This window comes from Microtus pennsylvanicus, chromosome 3, assembly GCF_037038515.1.
Source record: "Microtus pennsylvanicus isolate mMicPen1 chromosome 3, mMicPen1.hap1, whole genome shotgun sequence".
NCBI classification, from domain to species: Eukaryota; Metazoa; Chordata; class Mammalia; order Rodentia; family Cricetidae; genus Microtus; species Microtus pennsylvanicus.
The window spans coordinates 18,013,054-18,037,555 of record NC_134581.1 but is presented as its reverse complement, the minus strand read 5'-3'; the positions used below and the strand labels follow the sequence as shown (position 1 = coordinate 18,037,555).

The following is a 24,502-nucleotide window of genomic DNA, read 5'->3' as shown; positions in this document are numbered from 1 at the left end:
TGGTCCCTCGAATTTTTTGAAGATGACTGTTTTCCTGCAGAGATAAGAAGAGAACCCTGCCCCCGTACTATATGTTTTTCTTACCACCTGTATGAATATCATCATTGTGGATGAGCTGTCATTTCTCCTTTCCAAAGAGGTTTCTCCTCTTTAAATTGAAACTTTATTAATTTTGATGGTATCCACAATTTTTCTTCCCCTGTGGAAATAGGAGCAAAACCCCTTCCCCAACGTAGCACATCTCCTGGCTTCCATTGAGAGGTCAGCACATCTTTGAAATAAATCGGTTGATTTAGTTCAGCAGACTTTTCCATTATCCAATGTCTTTCTGCTGCTGTCGTTCCTTTCTCATTAGCATTAAGAAAATTCAAGGTTAATAAAGCATTATGTAATCTCTTTCTGGGGGTATTTTCTTCGGTCCCTTTCTGTTTTTTCAGCATATTCTTTATAGTACGATTTGATCTTTCTATAACTGCCTGACCTGTAGGATTATTTGGTATACCTGTAATGTGTTTTATATTATAATAACCAAAAAAGCGTTTCATTTTCTTAGATACATATGCTGGACCATTATCTGTCTTTATTTGTGCAGGTATACCCATGATGGCCATAACTTCCAATAAATGTGTGATTACTGAATCTGCCTTTTCTGAGCTCAGGGCAGTAGCCCATTGAAAACCTGAATACGTGTCTATGGTGTGGTGTACATATTTTAATTTACCAAATTCCATAAAGTGGAACACATCCATCTGCCAGATTTCATTTCTCTTAGTACCCTTTGGGTTACTCCCTGCAGGCAACGGTGTTTGATTATAGAAAGAACAAGTAGGACATCTCTTTATAATGTCCTTAGCTTGTTGCCATATAATGGGAAATTCTTTCTTTAGGCCTTTACTACTGACTGATGCTTTTTATGAAATTCTGAGACCTGCAACATGCTTCCAATTAATAATTGATCAATCTCAGCGTTACCTTGTGCTAGAGGACCAGGCAGACCTGTATGGGACCGGATGTGTGTTATGTACATCGGACAAAGCCTATTCCTGATTATGTCTTGTACCTGGATAAACAATGAAGTCAACTCTGTGCCATCTGGTATAAATTCAGCGGTTTCAATATGCAAGATAACTCTTTCTGCATATTGTGAATCTGTAACTATATTAAGAGGTTCTTTAAAATCCCTTAGCACCATAAGAATGGCATATAATTCTGCCTTCTGGACAGAATTATAAGGGCTTTGTTCCACCTTACTCAATTCATCTGACTTGTAACCTGCTTTCCCTGATTTATTTGCATCAGTATAGAACGTACTGGCTCCAGTTATTGGAGCATCACGTACAATTCTAGGAAGAATCCAAGAAGTTCTCTTTATGAGGTTAAGTCTACCACTTTTGGCATAGTTGCTATTAATTTCTCCCAAAAAATTAGCACAAGCTCTTTGCCACAGTTCATTGTCTTCCCATAACTTTTTTATTTCTTCAGTAGTAAAAGGCACTATAATTTCTGCTGGGTCTATACCTGCTAGTTGACGAAGTCTCAGCTTACCTTTTATAATTAATTCAGAGACTTTTTCTACATAAGTTTTTAATTTTTTACTTGGTTTATTAGGTATAAATATCCACTCTAAAATAATATCTTCCCTCTGCATTAGAATCCCTGTAGGAGAAATTCTGGATGGCAATATGACTAGGATGCAGCTAAGATTTGGGTTCCCCCTATCCACATGTGCCTCCTGTAATTTTTCCTCAATTATTGTCAGTTCCTTTTCTGCTTCAGCTGTCAGTTTTCTTGGACTATTCAAATCTTTATCACCATCTAGGGTTTTGTTTAAATGAACTATTAGATTAGGTGTTATCCCAACAGCTGGTTGTAGACTGGAAATGTCTCCTAACAATCTTTGGAAGTCATTTAAGAGTCTTTAAGCGGTCTCTCCTAATTCGTGCCTTTTGCGTTTTAATTTTCTCTAACCCTATTCTGTAACCTAGGTAATTAATAGAATTTCCTTTTTGAATCTTTTCAGGGGCAATTTGTAATCCCCACCTAGGCAAGACTTTCTTTACTTCTTCAAACATCCTTTCTAAAGTATCTTTATTTGAATCAGAAAACAAGATGTCATCCATGTAATGATAAATTATGGACTTGGGGAATTGTTTACGAATTATTTCCAATGGCTTACTTACAAAATAGTGGCACAATGTAGGACTATTGAGCATACCCTGTGGGATGATAGTCCATTGATATCTCCTATTAGGCTGAGAATTATTATAAGTAGGCACTGTGAAGGCAAATTTTTCTCTGCCCTTCTCTTGTAATAGTATAGTGAAAAAACAATCTTTCAAATCAATAAGTATAAGAGGCCATCCTTTTGGTAATAGAGAAGGCAAAGGATTCCAGATTGTAGTGGGCCCATAGGTTGAATTACCTTGTTGACAGCTCTTAAATCTGTCACCATTCTCCATTTACCAGATTTCTTTTTTACAACAAACACAGGAGAATTCCAAGGGCTAGTTGATTCTTCAATATGGTGAGCATCTAGTCGCTCTTGCACCAGCTGTTCCAATGCCTGTAATTTATCTTCAGCTAGAGGCCACTGTTTGATCCATATTGGCTTCTCAGTTAGCCATTTTAAAGGTAGGGCTGTTGGTACCTCTAAAGGTTTGGTATTTGCTGTATGTTCTTGCACAGCCTGAATGGCTGGTGACCTTTTTCCATAATACCTCATCATATCCTTCCCAGAATTATGAGTTCCTGGAACTACAGGAATGTTAATCTGGGTATTCCATTGCTGTAGCAGGTCACGGCCCCATAAACTTATTGCAATATTGGCTATATATGGCCTTAGTCTTCCTATTTGCCCTTCGGGCCCTATACATTCAACCCATCTTGTGCTTTGTTTTACACGAGATAGGGTTCCAATTCCCAGGAACTGAACATCTACCTCTTGAAGAGGCCAATTCGGATGCCAAGATTCTGGAGTAATGATACTTACATCCGCACCTGTGTCTAATAAGCCTTCAATAAAAGTGCCATTTATACAAACTATTACTTTGGTCTTTGATCGTTAATAGAAGTCTGCCAAAATATATGTTTATTCTGTCTTACTGGGTTTTTTGACTCATCCTCCATGCGTAATTCATCATTTAGACCAGTATTACTTTTTTCAGCAGAAATTGGAGCTTTTAATTTTCTTGGTGAGGCACGTTCTCCACTGTGACTGGGAATGACTGGGCCACTGTTGGCTTGGGAGCCTGCGAAAGGCCCCTCAAGGAGTTTCTCGATGGTATCGGGTTGCCTTGTCTGTCTGTTGTTGACCTGCATTCGTTGGACCAATGTCGGCCTTTACCGCATCTCCTACATATACCTGAAGGCCGAGGTCTCCTATTTTTGTCATTCCCAGAGGAGATATTATTCCTAGAAATTCTTTGCCTGCAATCCCTTTTCAGATGTCCTGATTTCCACAATTAAAACACTTGGCAGTTTGATGTCTCCTCATTGCTTTGGAAATCGCTTCTCCTACCCAAGATTCATCATTATAGCTAAACGTCTCAACATTCATCATATGCTGAATCCATTCATCCATAGGTGCTGATCTCGACCTTAAAGGCCCAATTATCTTTTTGCATTCTATGTTTGCATTTTCGAAAGCTAGAGATTCAAGAAGTATTCGTCTAGCTTCTGGGTCTGTTACCACTATATCCAGAGCCTTAATTAATCTTTGCAAAAAGTCAATAAAGCGTTCTCTCTGTCCCTGCCTAATCCTGGTATATGATTCAACCCTTTTTGCTGGATCTCGTATCCTATTCCAAGCATTTAAAGCTGCTTGGTGACATAGAGACAGTACTTCATCGTCATAAAGAGCTTGGAACTGTGGATCAGCATATTCTTTTGCACCAAGAATTTGATCTTGGGAAACCTCCACACATTTGCTCTTTTTTTGCTGTTCCATATGTTTGGATTCTTCTCTGAAATAGATTCCAAACATCAAGGAAAGTCCGTCATCTAAATCTGCAGACACTACCTGATCGAAATCATAGGGGGTAGCTCTAGCATTAGAAGCGCAAGTCCTTATCATTTCCTTAGCATATGCAGAGTGCAAGCCATAATTAACAGTAACTTGCTTAATTTCTTTTAGATCATTCATTGCTATTGTCATCCATCTAGCTTCTCCGACTCCCTTTGAGCCTTTAGAAGTTGACACTTTGTCAGAATAAATTACAGGGTATGTCGCTAAAACCCTCGGTAAGCCAGTTCTATTAGCTGGTGGTGGCATTGTATCCTGTCCTTGTGCCTTCTTACTCTGTTCACCAGCTCCAATAATTTCTTCAATCATTTCAAGTCTTTTTATTATTGTCTCTTTTGAATCCTGAATCTCCTGACCTGCATGAGTTTCTAGTAAAGATTGTATGGTTCTTAGGAGTGCCATAATCTTACGAAATGATAGAATATTCAAAAGAATACTGAAACCTAGTAACCAGTAAATTAAGTTATCCCCATAGTCATATAAACCTTGCATGATATAACCCATTGTATTAGTAAACAAAACAGTAAAATTTGTGTTGGAAACGAAAACTGCCATATTACCTATTATCCATCAGGTGGCACTGTTGCCAAGTCACGACGAAAACGGGGTCCTGTTTCAGTGTCCGCCTAGTATTTGTTAAAAACTGGGAAATGCAAGTTGCTCAACAAAGTAAATGTAATTAAATCAACTCCGTTCACGGAACCATAAACCCAGAATCCAAGGGTAGAGAAGAGTAACCCTCCACGTGACAGAGTCACCCTGAGGGGTTGCAGCTTTTGGCAACCAGCAACCGTGTGCTCTGGTTCGCCCCGCTTAAGAGCTGCGCTTGCAAGGGAGATTTGAAAACAACTCAGAAAAGAGCAAACCATGCGGGCAGAGACTACGCAGGCCTGTGGAGTTTAAATCCACATGGGGAGGCAAACGATAGGGTGCGTGGGGACTTGAAGTCAGTCTGAGGTGTCTAAAAGAAAAATATATAGAACTGCAGCAAGAAAAGCCAGTGCGTGATAATTTATATTAAACTGATGGCTCCACGCACAAGGCACAGATCGCAAGGCACAGGCCGCGGTGGCTAAGGGAGGGAGGGCTCGCGCCAAGCCAAACTGGCGGCAGGCAGCGGAGCGGGGGAAGGAGGGGTCCTAAAACCAAACATTAGGGCGCCAGATGATGAAGGCATAAATCACAAACAATCCCACACCAGTTTGGAATTATGATTAATAGGGTGGTCTTTATTTAAAGGGGAAATCCTTATAGATCACTGTCCCAGACAACAGCTCTCTGCGCAATCAGGAAGGAGTCTAGTCGACGGAAGCAGAGCAGGAAGCAAAGAGAGAGACCACACCCCAGTGGGCTGGTATCTCAGCGGCTATTGGCTGGAGGAGCAGAAGGACCTCCCACAACAGGGTTTTGTACATTTCTGGCTTCGAAGTTGACCTCCGAGCTGTTTGTCTAGGCTAGAAGAGTCATGCTCTAAATCAGCAGTCAGTGTTTTTCTAAGGGGTCACTGACTGCTGCGTCCCTCCAGCACTGAAAGGCCTTGTGGTGGAGTCTTTCCGTAGCTGTACTTAACCTCTACCTTCGTATCTTAGTAATATGTCACAGTCCAGGAGACTCCTCTAGGTGGCCTAGCTGGGGGCCTCTTACTTGGTTAGTTGTTACAATTGCTTTAAGTTCATTGTTGGTAATTGTAGCTAAAGGCTGATGCGTAACCGTGTCTCTCAGTTTTAAGATACACTTTTGCTTTCTCTCAGGGTGGCGTCCTAAAGGGCTGCTAGTAGCACATCTTCATGAGCACAGATCTGCTGTGAATCGAATCAGAGTCTCTGATGAGCACTTACTTTTCGCTACATGTTCGAATGATGGCACTGTGAAAATCTGGAACAGTCAGAAGATGGAGGGGAAGACCACCACGACGAGGTAACGCATCACGTTAGTGCTTATGGAGGGCTTTCTCTGCAGCAGGGCTGCGCAGGAGCAAGGGATTCCTAGGGCTATGTGAACTAAAGTCCTGTGCCTCTGGTCATCTGGTGGGAAATGAGAGCAGGGAATGTAATGTGTAAATAAAGTGTTGGAAAGCTATGTTAGGTGACCAGGGAACTGGGGATTGTTGCCATCTGGAATTCCTCACTGAGTAAAATGAATCCAAGGAAAAAATTGAAAGAAGGGAGAAAGACCCACATAGGTATGTTGAGTGTTCGGGGCAGAGGAACTAGGGATTTCTGAGGCCCTGGGTGTGGGTAGGGACCTGGTCAGTTGTTCCTTGCAGGAAGTTTTCTGTCTCCTGAGCAGAACAGGCAGAGGGAAAAAAGTAGGAGGGCCCAGTTATGTAGGATTTGGAGGGCTCTTCTCGGGACTTTGAGTAAGGGGGGAGGTGTCTTTGGAGACTGGGGCCCGAGGAGAAGTCCTGATCCCGATGACCCTGGCCGTGTGGAGAGCAGGATGGAAAGGGTAAGGCGGCGGCAGCTGGAGGAATATTCGCTCTGGTGATGCCAGGAGATGTGGTGTAGACAGTGGCAGTGACCAGATTCTGCCTCTGTTGTGATTTCTGAGCAAACTGGTTCACTGAATAGATCAAAAGGGAATGAACGGAAGTAACGGTACAGTGGGGTGGACGGCTGCATCGGGAAAGCGAGACCCCAGTCCCTGGAACCTGGTCTTTTATGAGCAGTGTCTTTGAGACTTTAAATGCCCAGGTTATGAATTTGATAAACGTGAATATTATAAGGACTTTAGATGTGGGCAACATGATACACATCTTCCCCCACCCTGCCTCTGCTCAGTCTCTGTGCCGCTCGCATTTAATCCTGCCATTTTCCCATTTGCTCTTTGCCTAATTGGTTCTGCCAGAAGAGCTGCTGTACATGAGAAGGAGTCTCATCTACTCTGGAAGGATGTGGGCAGCTCTCTGCAGCCTTTCCTGTTAGTTCATAGAGCATAATTAGCTAAAATGCTATCAGATCAAACCCTTGACAGCTAAAGTAACTTAAAAGTAGCTTCTTGTTTCCCAGCCTGGTAAGGTGGGGGTTGGCTGTGTATTTTGTTTAAAGGGCACTATGATTTTTACACTATACTTATTATTTCTGTGTTTATTCTCTCTTGGCAATGTATTGAATAGAATATAAATGAAAAATCAGTAAAAGAATCATAGGTGTACGTAGCAATTTTATTTTTGTTTTGTGTAGTTATTTTATTAATTTATTTTTTATCCCGACCATAGTCTCCCCTCCTCCCTCCCCTCCCGCTTTCTGCCCCTCCCCCCTTAATTTACCCTCCTCAATAATCGCTCAGAAGGGAGGCAGGCCTTCCCTGGGATTCAGCAAAGCATGGCATATCAAGCTGCCATAAGACCAAGCACCTCCCCCTGCATTATTCAGGCAGGGCAAGGCAATCCATCATGAGGATTAGGTTCTGAAGAACCAGTCAAATCACTGGGTACAGCCCCTGCTCCCATTGCTGGGAGTCCCACAAATAGACCAAGTTACACAACTGTCACATATATGCAGAGGGCCTAGGTTGGTCCCTTGCATGCTCCCTTGTTGGTTTACACTCTGAGTTCCCATGAGCCAGGCTAGTAATTTCTGTGGGTTTTCCTGTGATGTTCCTGACCTCTCTGCTTCCTCAGTAGGCCTCCAATGTTTGGCCTTCAGTCTCTGAATCTGCCTCTTTCAGTCACTGGAACAAACCAGTCCCAGGATGGCCAGTTCAGTCTGTGCATCCACTGCTGCCAGGAGTCTTAGCTGGGACCATTCTCCTAGATGGTTGGAAGTTTCCCTTGCACCAGGCTTCTGTCCAACTCTAGAGCCGCCCTTTCCAGTCATCTCTCTCGCACTGTCTCCCTCCACACACCCAAAAGGAGGCGTGAGACATAAGACTGCATTAACATGATACAAGGAAATGAACAGACCACTTGAGGGTGGGGGGCTGTATCTGTAGTTAAACATTCTGTTGCTAGAACAAAACAATTCACATTTACACCCTAGACCAAACCATTCTGTAGGCAAACCACTCCTTGGGTGACATCCAATGTTGTCGCCTTAAGGGAACTGGAACTTAGTTGGCTCTGTAGACTTGTTTGAGGTAGAACACATCTACTTCTCTGTTAGCCACTCCTGCTGACTATAACCTTGAGAGAGCAGAGCTGTCTTGGTCTAGGTGGGACCTTTGTTTGTGGTGGAAGCACAATAACCTTGAAGAAACTCTCTGACTTTTGGTGGGCGTAGGCTTAATTTTTGGCCTCCACAGATGATGAACATATCTTTAAGTGTTTCTCAGCTGTTTGAGATTCTTCTGAGAATTCTCTTTAGGTCCGTACCCTATTTTTTTAATTGGATTATTATTTTTTTGGTGTCTAGTGTCTTGATTGTTTTTTAATGTATTTTAGAGATCAGCCTTCTGTTAAACGATCTTTTCCCATCTGAAGGTTGCTGTTTGTCTTATTGATGGTATCCTTTGCCTTACAGAAGCTTCTCAGTTTCATGAGGTCCCACTTATTTATTGTTGATCTTAGTGTTTGTGCTACTGGTGTACAGGAAATTATCTCCTGTGCTAATGAGTTCAAGGCTGTTCCCCACTTTCTTCAGTCAGGTTCAGTTTCTCTGGATTTGTGTTAAGGTCTTTGATTCACTTGGACTTGAGTTTTGTGCAGGGTGTTAGATACGGATCCATTTGCATTCTTCTACATGCAGACATCCAGTTGTACCAGCATCATTTGTTGAAGATGCTTTCTTTTCTCCATTGTATAGATTTTTTTTTAAACCAACCTTTTATTGTAGAAATTTCAAACCTCCAAGCAAGTTGTTTTTATCCTCAGCAATACTCACCCTTGGTTTATAACACAGTGTATTAATATACTTCATGACAATAGTTGACCAGAAAGAGAGAGGAATATAGTATTTAAACAGAGTTTTGTGTGTTTAAATTAAGTTGCTATTATTTAGTTTTTAAAAAGATGTTAATTGTATTAGTAACTTCTTAAAAGCTTAGAAACTTGTAGTAAAACTCAAAACCAAGGAAATTAAAATGCTATTGAAAAATATTTAATAAAAAAGACAGCAGTGGAGGAAACCCAGTTAAAACCAGGAAGAAGTAGAAAAATGTCAGATACACACCATCCTGATTAGTAACCATGATGACTAATGAGGAGGTGAAAGAGGCAAAAAGGAGGACACAGTTGGGACCAGCTTTATGCTCTATGGAAAAAGACATCTAAATTCAAAGGCATGAATGGGTTGAAAGGACCAGAAAGATAAACCACACACCCCAGCGAATGGTGAGGAAGATAAATCCTCAGAGAAACGGCTCCTAGGACACAGACATTCTCCAGGGTGAAAGCTCAGCCCATGAGGAAGCATACCAGTTACAAACTCAGCCCATGAGGAAGCATACCAGTTACAAACACAGGCCCATGAGGAAGCATACCAGTTACAAACACAGGCCATGAGGAAGCATACCAGTTACAAACAAAGGCCATGAGGAAGCATGCCAGTTACAAACACAGCCTGTGAGGAAGCATACCAGTTACAAACACAGCCCATGAGGAAGCATGCCAGTTACAAACACAGGCCCATGAGGAAGCATACCAGTTACAAACACAGGCCCATGAGGAAGCATACCAGTTACAAACACAGCCCATGAGGAAGCATGCCAGTTACAAACACAGCCCATCAGGAAGCATACCAGTTACAAACACAGCCCATCAGGAAGCATACCAGTTACAAACACAGGCACCTGACAGCATAGGTGAAGCAAAAAGTGAGAGTTTAACCACGATAGCAGGCGACTTTCACACCCCATTTTCAGTGTGGGTAGAAACAGAGGCCTTGAACAGCGCTGCCTGTGGTCACATCTGACAGAGAGGGAAGGAGCTCTACCACACTGGAATATAATTTTTTTCTGAGGTGTATGTGGGGTATTTTCCAGACTTTACTGTGGGTTAGTTCATAAAAGAAGTGTCGATAAATGTAAAAGCACTGAAGTGGATAAGGTTTATTTTTCAGCTATAGTGGAGTAAAATCGGGTTTGACAGTAGAGAGGAATTTGAGAAATTCACTTATATATGGAGAGGAAGCTACATATGGCTGATGGCGGTTCAGAGAAGGTCCTTTGAGTTAGTGAAGATGAAGACACAGCAGACCAGAAGATGGGGCATGGCTAAAGGAGAGTTGAGGAAATGTATACCTGTAAATATTAATTTATATTTCAAAAAAATGTCAAATCGGCAATTTAGCTGTAACAAATTAACAAAAGGAGAGCCGGTGCAGTCCAGAGGAAGTGGGAGGAAGAAGACTAACAAGGAAAGATGAAATAGAGACTAGAAAAGCATAATAAAAGTAAAAGCAGAAAATGTTCTTTGTAAAGATCAGCAAAACTGAACAATTTTTAGGAGAGTAAGCATTTTGTTTTAAAGAAATGAAAATAGACTCATTACTCAATCAGAATTTTAGCTGAGGGATATTATGGTCGGAAGTAAAAAAGACTACTGTAAATAATTGTATGCCAAAAATTAGGATGAAATGGGCAAATTCAGAGAAAGCCACAGCTGCTTAAAGTGACTGAAGAAGAAATAGAACACACAAACAACATAAAATTAAGAGATTCTGTTAGAGAAAGTCTCCTCACAAAGAAAGGCCCAGGCCGAGGGCTTCCTGGTGAACTCTACTCAGCATTTAAAGAATTACAGTCTATTTCAGAAGGGCTCCTGAGAAATAAGGGAACTCTTCTGAACTCGGCCTGTGGCAGTGTAGTCAGGGTCCATCACCTGGAACTTAGCGACTTGTGCCACAGTCAGTCAGCACCCTGTAGAGTGACTAGTGGGAAGGGTTATATACCCTGAACAAGGACAGATTGTCCCGGGTGGTGGCGGGGGGGGGGGGGGCAAGGCTAGTTCAGTGTACAGAAATCAACATGCAGCATAGGAGGAGAGTAAAGAGCAGAAACCACAGTGTCCCTGCAGACCCCGGGAATGCATTTGACAAAGTCCACCCTTTGGTAGTTAAAACCAACTTGGTGAATTAGTAACGGAGAAACAATCACAGCCACCGCCATAAACTACAGCCGACACTGGACTTCCTGTGAAGCATTACTGTGCAGGCATTCTAATGAGGAATAAGAGAAGAATGTGTGTTTTTGCCAGTTCCACTGAGCATTGCACTGGAAGGTCTAGCCAGGGTATTTAGATAATGAATACACGCGTGTGCACACGCATACATACCTGCACACATTTTTATGTAACATGTTTACAAATGAGAAAAAGATGTAAAACTATTTTTGTTAGCGATCGGCATGATCTAGTATATGAGAAAAAAACAAATGAGAAGACAGAATGCAGGATCTTTACACAAAGATCAATCTCATTTTCCCACAGTAGCAGTAAATAGACCACTCTAAAGGTACTCTGTAGTACAGTAAAGCTGTTAGTAAGGAAAGTGAATCAGAGAGGAATGACATATAAAAATAACAAGTCATCTGGTGTTGTTTAAAAGTGTAAGTGCTTACAGACTCTGGGGAGTGACTGGTTAGGTGGTGCTGATGGTAGGTAGCGTCCTGTTGTCCGACATTCAGAAACCCTGCCAGCAAGCAAGGAAGGATGGGGCAGCTTGAGAGGCCAGTGTGTGTTGAGGCTGATATTGTATGAAGTCCACATGTGTGAGCGGTTTAGTGGGCCTCTGCTCCCATCCTGTTAGATCAGGTACCTTGTGGATGAGGAAACCCAGGTACAGATCATGACAGGGGTCATACAGGTAGCTGCTGACAGAATTTCGCTTCTGAAGTCAGAGCTTTCCCGACAGTGACAGTCTGTGTTCAGGGCTAAAGAAGAGCTGAAGAATATGGGAGTTAAAGTGTTGCACAGTTGGAGAGCTGGTGTGGAACTTGGGGGGCAGGGGCAGTCTCTGTAACAGTACAGAGTGCTTGAAGAGGGACGGTGAAGAAAAGGAGGTTTGTGCGTTTATCTCCTAGAAATCATGAGGGTGAAATGGACCTCAGGGTAATAACTTTGTTAATAACGGTGTGAATTAATGTAGCCATAATGCCTGTGACTGTTTCAGAAATGGTCTTCTGTTTCTTTCACTCAGGTCTATTCTTACGTACAGCCGAATTGGAGGGCGAGTCAAGACACTAACATTTTGTCAAGGTTCCCACTACTTGGCCATAGCATCTGATAATGGTGCCGTTCAGCTCCTTGGAATTGAGGCTTCTAAGTTACCCAAGTCTCCTAAAATCCACCCTCTCCAAAGCAGGTACCGTCTGCTGTCTCTTTAACCGTGCATGTGTGTGTACTGTGTGGTAGCTTCCACCTCCCAGCCTGCAGTTAGTTTGGTGTGGATCAACTGGCATCCTCCGCTGTAGAATCCGCGTGAGCCCTGCAGTGCAGGGAGCTGCTCTTGACCCAGAATACCTGAATGTGCTTGGCTTTAGAGGGCAGAGCCTTGGCATCTTAATTTCTGCACTTTGTCAGAAGTGCACAGACAGGGGCAGCCTGGACTCCATCACTGTAGTCTGGAATCTTCCTAAATGACACAGGGATTAGAAAGATTGTCTAACTCCCAGCGAGTAATGAGTATTCATCATTTAAGAAAGCTCAGGTTCTGTTGCTTGGCACTAAAATACCTGAATTTGATAATATTTTAGACAAAGATTTGCTTATCACTCTAAAATAAAAAGTTGATTGGTTTTTGTTTACAAATTTCATTTCTTTGTAAATTAATAGTCAAAGATTAAACGTAAAAGAAGCGAAAGACAACCTCTCCCCCATCATTGTTAGGCATTAAAGATTCCAGATATAGATACATTGTGTTCTCTCTCTGTTTAAAAAAAATTATGTGTGTGGGTGCATGGGTCCCACAGGGAATTTGTAGAGGTCAGAGGTCAGCTTTGAGGCGTCAGTTCTTTACTATGGGTTCTGGAAATCAGACTCAGGTTGTCAGGCTTGGGTGACAAGTGTTTTTACCCACTGAGCCAACTTGACAGTCCTACATTGTGGTCTCTGAGAATCTAGTCTACTGGGAGATAAAGGCAAGTTCACAGACAGTGGGAGCGCAGTGTGGTAATGTTCCCCTGGAAGGCACGTACCAAGTTGCAATGGACGACGACTGAGCAGAAGGCTCAGTTGGTGCAGTCCTTGCCTTGCAAGCATGAGGGGGACCTGAGTTCAGGCCTCTAGAACCCAAATAAAGGTGATACATGCCTGTAACCCTAGTACAGCGAGATGGAGGGAGACAGGAAGATCCCTGGAGGCTTGCTGGCCGGCTAGCCTGCCTATGTACCAAAGTTCCAGGCCAGAGAGACCCTGTCTCAAATAAAATGTGGAGGGTGCCTGAGCACGAACACCCGAGGTTATCTTGTGACCCGTGAGTGTGCACTGTGTTCTCACATGCTCACACACACGCATGACCAAGTGCATGCGCACGTGCACACAGGCAGTGAAAGGGGCTACTAGAGGCGAGCGAGTCTGTGAAAGCAGGGTGGTTGAGAAGAGCATGCTGGGAAGAGGGAGTGCGCCCCACAGAAAAAGCAGAACAAGACTTTAATTTAGTAAAATGCTGCTTTGAGGTCCTTGTGTAGCTTAAGGTAGAAAGGAATATCTGTTGGGGACATCTTTGTTGGTTTGTTTTGCTTTGCTTTTGCATTTATAAAAAAGGGTATATTTTCATCACAATCACTAAATATTTTTGAGTGGCTTTAGCCAGGACGTATTAATGACTCTAACAGCAAATAGCTGCCGGTTTTCCTTAAAATTGTCTCAGCAGAGGACGACTGTTTGTTCTCACTGTTCATTTACACTACTGGAGAGTGTCCTGTGTGAGGATTGTGCCCCTGGGGCGCAGACGGACAGGAAAGGACACACTCTGCACGGTTCTCTCAGCAGACACTTTGCATTGCACACGTTGCTCGTTACACAGATGAACGTTTACTGCCTCGGTCAGGAGACCTTGCTCGATGGTTTAGATTTTACCGTGCCTCACTGTAGTGTGCTCCAAAGTAACCTGGCCATCATAAGTTACTCATTTGTTAACTATGACCATGGCCTGGAGCGATGGCTTGTCAGTTCAGTACAGAGGATCCAAGTTCAGTTCCCAGCACGCATGTCAAGACACTCATAACTGCCTGTACCTCCAATTTCCGGGGATCTGATGGCCTTATCTGGCATGCGCACACAGAATTAAAAAACATGATGGAACAAACCATTAACAACTTACTTAATGTTTTGATATTTTAAAAATCAATATAGTCAGAATATCTATAAATGTTTGTCTAAGAAAAGGTCAGCAAACTGTAGCCTATATTATGTTCAGAAAGTAGGAATGATTTTTTGGCATTTTTAAGAATAAAGAATATGCAGCAGAGGTACATATAACTCAATATTAAAATAAGTTACCAGCTGATTTTTTAAAATCTTGTCCCTTTTTATCTTCCCCATATTTCCTCCCTCTTCCTTATTTGTGATACTGGAACCAAACACAAGTGTTCGGCTGCTGAGCTGTGCCCTCAGCCATGTGGCATTCTTTTTAGGTTTAGAAGAACCTCAGCTTCACACAGACAAACAAAAAAAAAAACCAAACAAACCCAAAAACCAGTCTGGCATAGCCATGAAATAGAATAGAACTCTGCAATATGAAGAAGTGAGTTATTAGGTCACGGCATCAGCATTGACGAATCTGAAATAACTTTTTCTAATTAATATGTCAGATTCAAAAGACTATCTGTCCCATGTTTCCAATTATATGACATTCTGGGAAGGAACAAAATTGGTCTTTGCCACAAGTTGAGAGGACGGATGGAGTTAGATTACAGCCAGGCTGCGCAGGGTACTTTAGAGGGTGCCAGACGGCTCTGTGTGGTTATGCGGGGGAGGTTGTATGTATTACAGATCTATGTATCTATAATAGTCTTTGTATTTCACACACGGAGCTAATTTTATTACTGTTAAAACAAGGTTGGTTTCTTAGTTTTGATAAATATTCTGGTTATATAAGATGGCAATATGAGGAGAAACTGAGGAAAAATGTTCAGAAATTTTTCACACTCTTCTGAGACTGAAATTTTTAAAAAATATTCATCTATACTTGTCTCGTTGAGGTCACATAATTTTTATTTTATTTCTATTCTTTTTAGACAGGGTGTCAGCTCTGGCTGTCCTGGACCTTGATTCCATCGGTCAGGTCCACCTCAGACTCATACTTCTCCTGCCCTTTCTGCCTCTCAAGCTGCATCACTCCAACTGCCCAGTTTTTCTTTTTTGCCCATGGATAGGCTGTTGGTTTATCTCCAGTGGAAAGCCGTGCTTCATTTTCAGTGACTGGAAAAGCCTGTGTATGTACCTCTGTGTTTCTGCAGGGTTCTGGATCAGAAGGAAGATGGATGTGTGGTGGACATGCAGCATTTCAACTCTGGAGCCCAGTCTGTCCTTGCCTACGCCACTGTGAATGGCTCTCTGGTTGGCTGGGACCTTAGGTCTTCAAGCAATGCATGGACTCTGAAGCATGACTTAAAGTCGGGTCTCATCACTTCCTTCGCTGTGGACATCCACCAGTGCTGGCTCTGCATAGGTAAGCCAGCAGCTGTGCTGGGACAGTCAGCTTCTCCTGTTGCTTTACTGGTGATTTTTCCATCCCCGTTGTTTTTATAACTACTATGTTTAATAATGTGTTACAGTTTATTTTTCCATCAGGAGACTTGTATGAGGCTGGACGTGTAGCTCTGCGAGAGTGCTTGCCTGGTATGCCTAAGGCCCTGGCCATTTTCTCTATCACCGTACATGGAGTAGGAGAAAGAGTATGGTTTGCAGGTTATGGTAGCACGGCCTTGCAGTCATGGTGGTTGAGTAGAGTATGGACCCTTGGGGTCACGGTGCTTGGCCCGTAATGGCAGGAGGATCAGGAGTTCAGGTTACCGCACCTACACAGTGAGTTCAAGGCCAGCTTGGGTTAGGTGAGACTGTCATCATGTGAAAGGGTGAAGTCAGCATCCTGAAACAGAGCAGCTTCTCGTTCTCAGCCAGCGTTTGTCTTGTGCTCGCAGCAGGTAAGAGCTGCTGGACTTCTCTGGGCTGTTGGAGAAGCTCCAATTTAAGAAGGGCAGCATTTGAGATTGAGCCAACACTTGAAATTCCTTTGACCTCAGGCAAGCTACTTAATTCTGAGTCGTAGCATCTTCATCTTCTTTCTAATGGGACTAATTCCTTCAAAGGCTGCTTTGAAGATGCAGTGAGCGGCAGCATCCATCACAGGGCCCAGGAAAAGCAGAACAGTGGGTTTCTGTTTGTCATCTTCCTCTCCCTTTCCCCTCGACTGAAGATGCATGCTATCTTTCATCTATATTTTGTTTTTGAAGTGTTTCTAAGTTCGGAAAATCATACACTCTACTGTGACCCTTACCACAAACGGAATACACATGACTTCTGAAAATTGCCTTTAACCAGTTTTTAAAATTATTTGAAAACTATATTGTTTAGTCTTTGATAATTTCATACATGTGTACATTGTATTTTGATCATATTCACTTCTCACCTCTCCCTGTGCACTCCCACACCCCTTCCCAATGTCATGTTCCTTTAAAAGAAAGAAAAATTGAGTCTAATGTGCTTTGCCCATATGCCTTGGTAGAGGGCACACACCAGATCACTGGTAACCCGAGGCAGCATGCTTCAATCACACCGCCTCTCCTTCTGCTAGCCCCATCCACTGCTGCCGTCTTCTCTGTTGGTAAGGATCATGAGCCCCTCCTTTCCGTGCTAGACTGTGGACTGGCCTCTCTTGTGTAGACATCCGCAGCTATGTGAGTTCATGACACTGTGCTACCCAGGTCCTCCATGACTGCTTCCGGTCTTCCCGACACTGTGGCTTCTGTGGGGGGCTGTGTAGGGCAACTCCAACTGAACACTTCTGAGAGTGTGTGCGTTATCCTCCCCATCCTTCCTTTGCTTTACCCTCCATTCATCCCTCTTTTCCCTGTCTTCCCTCTCTTAAGATGTCCCTCCCCACCCCATGGCTCCTTTCTAGTTTCCTGGATTCAGAAGTGCTCCAAGTGTAACACAGTTCTAAGGATCTGATGCTTGGCTCTGTAGGAGTGAGAACATGTGATATTGTCTTTCTGGATCTTTATTATGTAAGTGTGATGTTTCTAGTCCCATCTATTTACCCTAAAATTTCCTAATTTCAGTGTTCTTTACAGCTGAGTAAAATTTCATTGAGTATAGGTACCACATTTTCATTATCCATTCAACAGTCCATGGACATCTGAGTTGTTCCATTTCCTAACTATTGGGAATAGAGCAGTAATGAACATGGATTAGCAGATGTCTCTCCAGGATGGTACAGAGTCCTTTGGGTGTTTGCCCAAGATCAGTATAACTGAATCACACGGTAGATCTGTTTCTAGCCTTTTCCGGAAGCTTCACACTGACTTCCAGAGAGGCTGTGCCTGTTTGTACTCCCAGCAGCCCTGAGTAAGGGCTCCCCGCTTCTCCCACACCCTCACCAGCCCTGAGAAAGGGCTCCCTGCTTCTCCCACATCCTCACCAGCCCCGAGCGAGGCTCCTTTCTCCCATACCCTCACCAGCCCTGAGCGAGGCTCCTTTCTCCCACACCCTCACCAGCCCTGAGCGAGGCTCCTTTCTCCCACATCCTCACCAGCCCTGAGTGAGGCTCCTTTCTCCCCACCCTCACCAGCCCCGAGCGAGGCTCCTTTCTCCCCACCCTCACCAGTATCTGTTGTCCTTTTCTTAACCAATGTAAAACCCTTCTTCCGTTTTCTGTCCCCACTGTTTCTTGCCCTTTTCAGAATGTCACAGGAGTGGAATCATGTGGTGTGCGTGTTATCTCTTTTTATCAAACAAACTCTGTAAGGTTCCTCCATTGTTTTCATGTATGAGGAGTTTTAAGTTATTTTTCATTTTATTTATGAACAGTTGAGTGCTGACCACCTATGCTCCAGTTGGATGACTGAATTGTTTCTAATTTGGGGCTTTTTTGAGTAAATTTGCAAGTAGGTTTTTGTAAGGTATATATCCATGAATGGGATTGCTGATTTAAAAAAAAAATAAATTTCTAGTTTTAATTGCAGTAAAGCTACTGTATATCTAGGGGATACAATGTGATATTTCAACACATGTTTATATTGATAAATGATTAAATCAGGTAGGAAGGAAATCTGTCACCACATATTTTGTGATAAAATTATTTAAAACCTTCAGTATTTGGAAAATACTATGCATTGCCATTAATTATAGTGACAGTTCTGTATGTCACTAATTATAATGACAATTCTGTATGCCTCTAATCACCTTATATTGCTTGGCCTTTGCGCTGTTTCTCACCACCTTCTCCCCCTTTCCCTCTGTTTTCAAGAGTCACATTTCTCCCATGGTGTGGTGTGTATTTCTTTTGTATTTGAGACAGGGTCCTAATGTAACCAGGCTGGTTGATGATCCCTAAGAATGACCTTGAACTTCTGATCTTCCTGCCTCTGTCTCCCAAGTACTGGGCAACACGACATCTGACTCGTGTGGTACTGGGCGTGGAGCCAGGACTTCGTATGCTAGGCAAGCACTCTGCCAGTTGACACGTGTCCCCAGACCCCACCCCTGCAGACTGCTTTGAATATGCTCCTTGAAAGTACCGTGTTTTCGTCTGTCTCTCATACCCAGACAAGTTAAGGTGTCTGGGCCTGAGTTTAGGTTCTGGATTCCTTAGCTTGCACTCTCCTTATTATCTGCCCTTTCCTGTATTCATTTTATGTAACTCTGGAAGATGGTACCATCGAGAGCAGTGCAGAAGATAAGAGCGCATAGCCAGCAAGTTCCTGGAGGAAAGCAGTGTCGTAGGCGTCCCGAGCAGCTCTAGGAGGCACTGGTGCCACCCTGGCTGTTTCCATCATTGTCATGGAGTGTGGCAGAGAGCCGTGGCGGGACCCCCTGTCCTTCTGTCCATCTCGCTTGTGGAATTGGAGACTGCCAAGTTCCGCTTTGTCTTCTCTATGGCCTCTGGTTCTGTGTGTGCCTTGGCAGTTAATAACAGCACCAGTATTTAATGAATTATTCATTTTGAATTTACTTTCATTAGACTGTACTGTAATTGCATTATGATAAGTGCTTTATGGCTGTTATTTGATAACCATGGCTGCTATTTGAAACTGGAGAAACAACTTCATGGGGGCAAAGCCTCTTCTCTTCCCTTCTTGGCAGTACTGGGAGTTGATTCCAGGGCCTTATGCACACTAGGCAGGCACTGCCCTGCTGAGCTATAGCCACAGTCCTGTTTTCACCAAGTTGCTCAGGCTGGTCTTGAATTTTCTCTGTAGCTCGGGCAGGCCTCAGCCTCCAGAGTAGCTGAGATAGTAGGCCTGTGATACCAGGCCTGGCAACAAAGACTATCTCAGTGACCAGAGCAGTTCTAAAACGCCTTATCCAGGCTTGGGTATGGTTGTACATGCCTTTAATCCTGGTACTAGGGAGGTAGAAGCCGGCTTATCTCTTTGAAGCCAGCCTCAAAATACATAGCAAGTTCCAGGCCAGCCAGCAAGACATAGATCAAAAATCTAAAAATATATTCATCCAAAGGCAACACGTTTGCCATTGTTGTAAATGTGGTGTTGTGTGCTTTGCTTAGATTTTAATGGTTTGTGCCTTTTAAACTTGAGGCACGAGCAGCGGTACCATGGCGTGTTGGGACATGAGGTTCCAGTTGCCGATTTCCAGCCACTGCCATCCCTCCAGAGCTCGCATCCGGCGCCTCTCCATGCACCCCTTGTACCAGTCCTGGGTAATTGCAGGTAAGGTGCAGGGCTCACGCTCGGACTGGGAAATTACATTGTGTGTTGTTGCTGAGATTCTTGCTCTTAGAGTTTTTAGTTCACATATGAACCAAGTGCTTGATTCTTTTCATATGGAAGCTGCGCACCATTATTTTTAAGTCAGAACTGACACCGTCAACCGTTACCACTATTCTCCTTTCTTCCACCATCTCTCATCTTAATTTTTAATTTATTTTACATCCACTCCTCAGAAAAGATAAGGCCTCCCATGGGGAGTCAACAAAGCCTGGCATATCAAGTTGAGGCAGGACCAAGCTCCTACTTCCTACATCAAGGCTAAGCCAGGCATCTCGCCATAGGAAATGGGTTCCAAAAAGCCTCTGTCTCTGCCTCCCAAGTGCTGCGGTTAAAGGCATGTGCCACCTCCTGGCTCTTGAGCTGCCTTTTTAATGTGTATGGGTGTGTTGCCTGCATGCCTGTTATGCACCACCCTTGGAGGCTGGAAAAAGATGTCATATCACCAGGGACTGGAGGTAGGTTGTAAGTCTAGGAATCAAACCTGGGTCTCTGGAAAAGCAGCCAGTGCTCTTAATTGTAGAGCCATTTCTCCAGCCTTGCTTAGATATATCTTTGAAATTAATTTTCCTTATCTGTAAGGAATGCTTGAAAACACCCTGTAAGAATTGAGGTGAAGCCAGGAAGTGATAGCACTTGGGAGGCAGAAGCAGGTGGATCTCTGAATTTGAGCCAGCTTAGTCTATTAGAGCTAGTTCCAGGACAGCTAGGGCTGTTAAAGAGAGAAACCCTGTCTCAAAAAACAAAAGAATCGAGGTGAAATCAGTCTAGGCAGCACACCTGTGCTTGACAGGTACAGCTCCTGGTAGTTTTAGGTTTCTCATCTGTTCTCTTATATATACGGTCCACACTCTGGAGTAAACGTGGGGAAAGGAGAACGCCAGCTAGCACAGCTATTCCCTGGGCACTGTGACATGAGCTGCTCCGTTCTGCCTCCTTGCCATGATGGACTATTGGTGAGCCAAAATAACCCGGAGTCATTTTGCTCAGGTCATAGCAATGGATAAATAGACAAATACACCAAGAAACAGCCAAACTCTACCATGGTTCAAATGCTTTATGTGGGCTTTTCCATCCAGTTAGGATCCCAACAAGGTGGGCTTCTTTCTAAAGGCTCCTGTACACAGGTAGGGGTAGAGAGGCCAGAGGTGCTGTGGGGATCTGGTTATTGGAGTTTACAAAGATGTTGACTAGAAGGGCCACCTTAAGAGGAACAGTGATTTACTTATGTGGGTGGGGAGGAGAGGGGAGCATGAGCAGGCTCCCACACACCCGAGCACCACATGTGGAGGTCAGGGAAAAATTTCTAGTCCCTTCTCTCCTGCTTGTCTTCGAGGCAGGCTCCCTCCTGTTTCTGTCGCTGAGTTCCATTCTCTAGACTAGTTGCCTTACATGCTTCCAGGCCAGTCTCCTGTCTCCACCTGCCATCTGGCCTCTAGAATGCTGGGATTGCAGATGTGCACCACTGCTTCTGGGGCTTTACTTGGATTTAGGGATCAAACATGGGCCATAAAGCTGTGCAGCAAGCACTTTGACCCTCTGAGCCATCTCCCCATCAGGCCAACCCATCTTTGTCCTCTGCTGCTGGTCTACTGTCGGTGCTCTTCACACTTGCTGAATCAACACAGACAATGATTTGAAGTCTGAGCTGTGAGCGTTCTGTGGGCGGAGTCAGTGTACGGTCAGGCCACATTGGAGGCTGTGGAGACTCCACTGCTTGCTCTTCCTATGTGGTTTGGCTAATGTTCCCTCTTCAGAGCGGAAACAGAGCACTAATAGACTAATTAGTGTTGATCATGAGTCTGCCTCCCTCTTACAGACATGCTTACAATTGTATTTAGGGCCCACTGAATAATCCTGAATAATTCACCCCTTTCAAGCCTTAGTTACATCTTTGAAATCACTTTGTCATTTAAGGCAACATTTACAGGTTCACTGGAGTAGGACCTGAACCTTTTTGGTAGCCTTTTTCTCTTTAGATTGCTACAGATCAAGCTTATCTAGAAGCCAGATGGTACAGGAGCCTAGTATGTGATTCATACAGGCCAGACCTCAGAGAGTGCAGTGCACACTCACCCTGTGCTTTCTCCCGTCATCCCCTTTGTTTGCTCTAGCCTCACTGATTAGTCCATTCTCTCCTGCTTCTTTAGTCCCCACAAGAGTGGAAGCTCCCTGCAATAGCAGATTCTCTGCTATTTGCCATCTTCCCCTCAGTGACCAGGACAGGATGAATTCTGGTATATTGTCACTCCCTCCAGCACAGTACCTAAGGGACAGATTCTCCGTCTGGTCCATAGGTTCTACTTTCCTAGCCGCATCTATCCCTGTCATACAGGTCCTTTAGTTAGATCAAAACGCCGTGAACTTGTGCCTACTTGGTTCATTCTGCCTGAAATGGGCCACCTGCTATTCCATCTGTCCAGCCTTTCTGAGCCTGGGTAGGGCGTTTTGCCTCAGCCCACGAGACAGGCTGTTTCCATGTGTCTTTTCTTTTTCCTTTCTGTTTATACTGTAGATTCTTGAGGGAAAATCTATGTCATTTGTCTTTCCACTCCGTAGTCTCCTCACGATCTGGCTGGAGTGCAGTACATATTCACTGTCAGCATCAAGAACAGTTTTCTCACCCATCCAGTCTGAGAAGCTGTGCTGGGATTTTTGCAGGATGGAAACAAGTGGGAATAGGTGCAGCCTGCATTGCATTTGGTGCCCGGATGTGAAAGAAGAGCTAACAGTTCTTGTCTTTGTCTCTCAGCTGTGCAGGGCAACAATGAAGTCTCCATGTGGGACATGGAGACCGGTGACAGGAGACTGACGCTCTGGGCCAGCAGTGCGCCGCCACTGTCTGAATTACAGGTTTGTCACCCGTGTTTACTGCACCTCCATCCTAAGCATCTTTAGGCATTTTAGCCAGCATGCTCTTATGAATTTTATATCTAATTTGTGTTTTTAATAACACGAACTACCATGTGACCATTGTGCCTGTTTTCTCATTCTTTTAGCTTGCTGGGCCTGCTCCATTGGATGTTTGGGACTCCGCACTAGAGCTCCTGTAGATACAGATCAAGCAAAGCCTATTTACTAGAGAATGCAGAGGGTCCCCTGGCTTAGGGTTTCTCTCTACATGGTGGTGTAAAAGGAATATGCATTCACTAGTATAAGCTTTGAATTTTGATCTTTTCCCATGCTAGTGGCCTGTGCTCTGGTCCTCTTGTGATGCTGAGTGTGGCAGTGAGCTTTAGCTCCTAGTCAGGCCATAAAGGTGAACAGCCAGTTTTCTAGATTAGAAACAGCACTGGGCTAGATTCCCAACACAGATTGAGCATCTGTACCTTGTAGGAGTGGTTCTTGGGATAGATTTGGCTATTGGTCTTATTTCCAGGAGTGTCTTGACAACCTAGCTAAGCGTAGGAAAGGTTTGATCCCCGCTTACTTAAGTCTCTTGGAAAGTGTTCTGAAGTTACCATCTTACAGGGTCTGAGTGTGTAGCCCAGGCTGGCCTTGAGCTGGTGATTCTGACTCTTCCTCCCAGAGCACTGGAACTACTGGTGCACACCACCGTGCTCGGCCTGGGGGTCTTTTGGGAGTGGACATTGGGGATTGGACACAGAGCCTTGCACTGCTGTGTGAATGTTCTACCCTGAGCTATGCCTGCAGCCCTTCAAAGCAGTTAGTTAGGGCCTGCAGTTCCCCCCCCCCCGGAGAGAAGGATGAGAGACCATTTACACAGGTCACATGTCTTGAAGTATGAGCTGCCTGTACAGCTATTGACAGTTAATTCATTTCTACTAAGATGACTTTGTCATTTATGGAATATGCTGATGTCTTTTATTTGACCTCATGTTTCTTCCTTTCAAGCCTTCCCCTCATAGCGTCCATGGCATCTACTGCAGTCCTGCAGATGGAAATCCTATCCTGTTGACAGCTGGCTCAGACATGAAAATAAGGTGCCGTGTCTCAAAGACTGCTCCAGGTTTAAACATGAAAGGATGCTTCGGTTTATAAAAGAGGTCCTCGGTATTGGTTGTGTGATGTTAAACTCATCAGGACCTTGCCAGACAGCTATTGATGCCATGCTACTGATTCTAGCAAAATCTTTTCCTGATACATTAATTGTTTTTGTGTAAGCCAATAATATTAACTGCAGCTCTTACCACCGTTTATTTCCTCTCCCCTAGGTTCTGGGACTTGGTTTCCCCAGAAAGGTCCTATGTTGTAGCTGGAAGCGCGAGTCCTCCGTCTGTGTCCTACTACAAGAAGATAATAGAAGGCACAGAAGTCGTCCAGGTATGGGACTTGGTTTCCTCTAACACTGTGGGCCCAAAGATGGCTTTGACTAGGATTGATAATTGAAGGTTTTTTTAAAGACTGTCTTTCTTTCTGTGGTGGGAAGAATGGGCCAGGAGCCAGGGTCTGGCCATGCAGCTGTTCGCTGTTCTTGCTTCTCGGTCCTCAGTGATGGGGTCGTACGTGGACACCATCACACCTCACTCGCTTTCTCACGTTTAAAGATGAATTTTATCACGGTATAAAAAGGACCAGGAAATACATTAAGAAATACTGCTTTCCTTTTACAAGCGAGAAGGTTAGTAACAGGTTACTAGGAAGGTTAGCTTTTGTCCCAGATTACACAGTTAACAGGAAATTGAGACCCCAGCA

General features: G+C 43.9%; 1 protein-coding gene across 1 annotated transcript in view; it reads left to right on the top strand.

Moving 5' to 3' along the window:
* Positions 1–24,502, top strand: part of Pik3r4 (phosphoinositide-3-kinase regulatory subunit 4) — a 61,814-nt gene that overhangs the window by 36,459 nt on the left and 853 nt on the right. Inside the window, exons 13-19 of the mRNA XM_075964791.1 lie at positions 5,773–5,938; positions 12,094–12,258; positions 15,356–15,567; positions 19,658–19,789; positions 22,599–22,699; positions 23,702–23,790; positions 24,022–24,130. Of these exons, the coding sequence (XP_075820906.1) occupies positions 5,773–5,938; positions 12,094–12,258; positions 15,356–15,567; positions 19,658–19,789; positions 22,599–22,699; positions 23,702–23,790; positions 24,022–24,130 (974 nt within the window). The remainder of the gene's footprint in view (positions 1–5,772; positions 5,939–12,093; positions 12,259–15,355; positions 15,568–19,657; positions 19,790–22,598; positions 22,700–23,701; positions 23,791–24,021; positions 24,131–24,502) is intronic.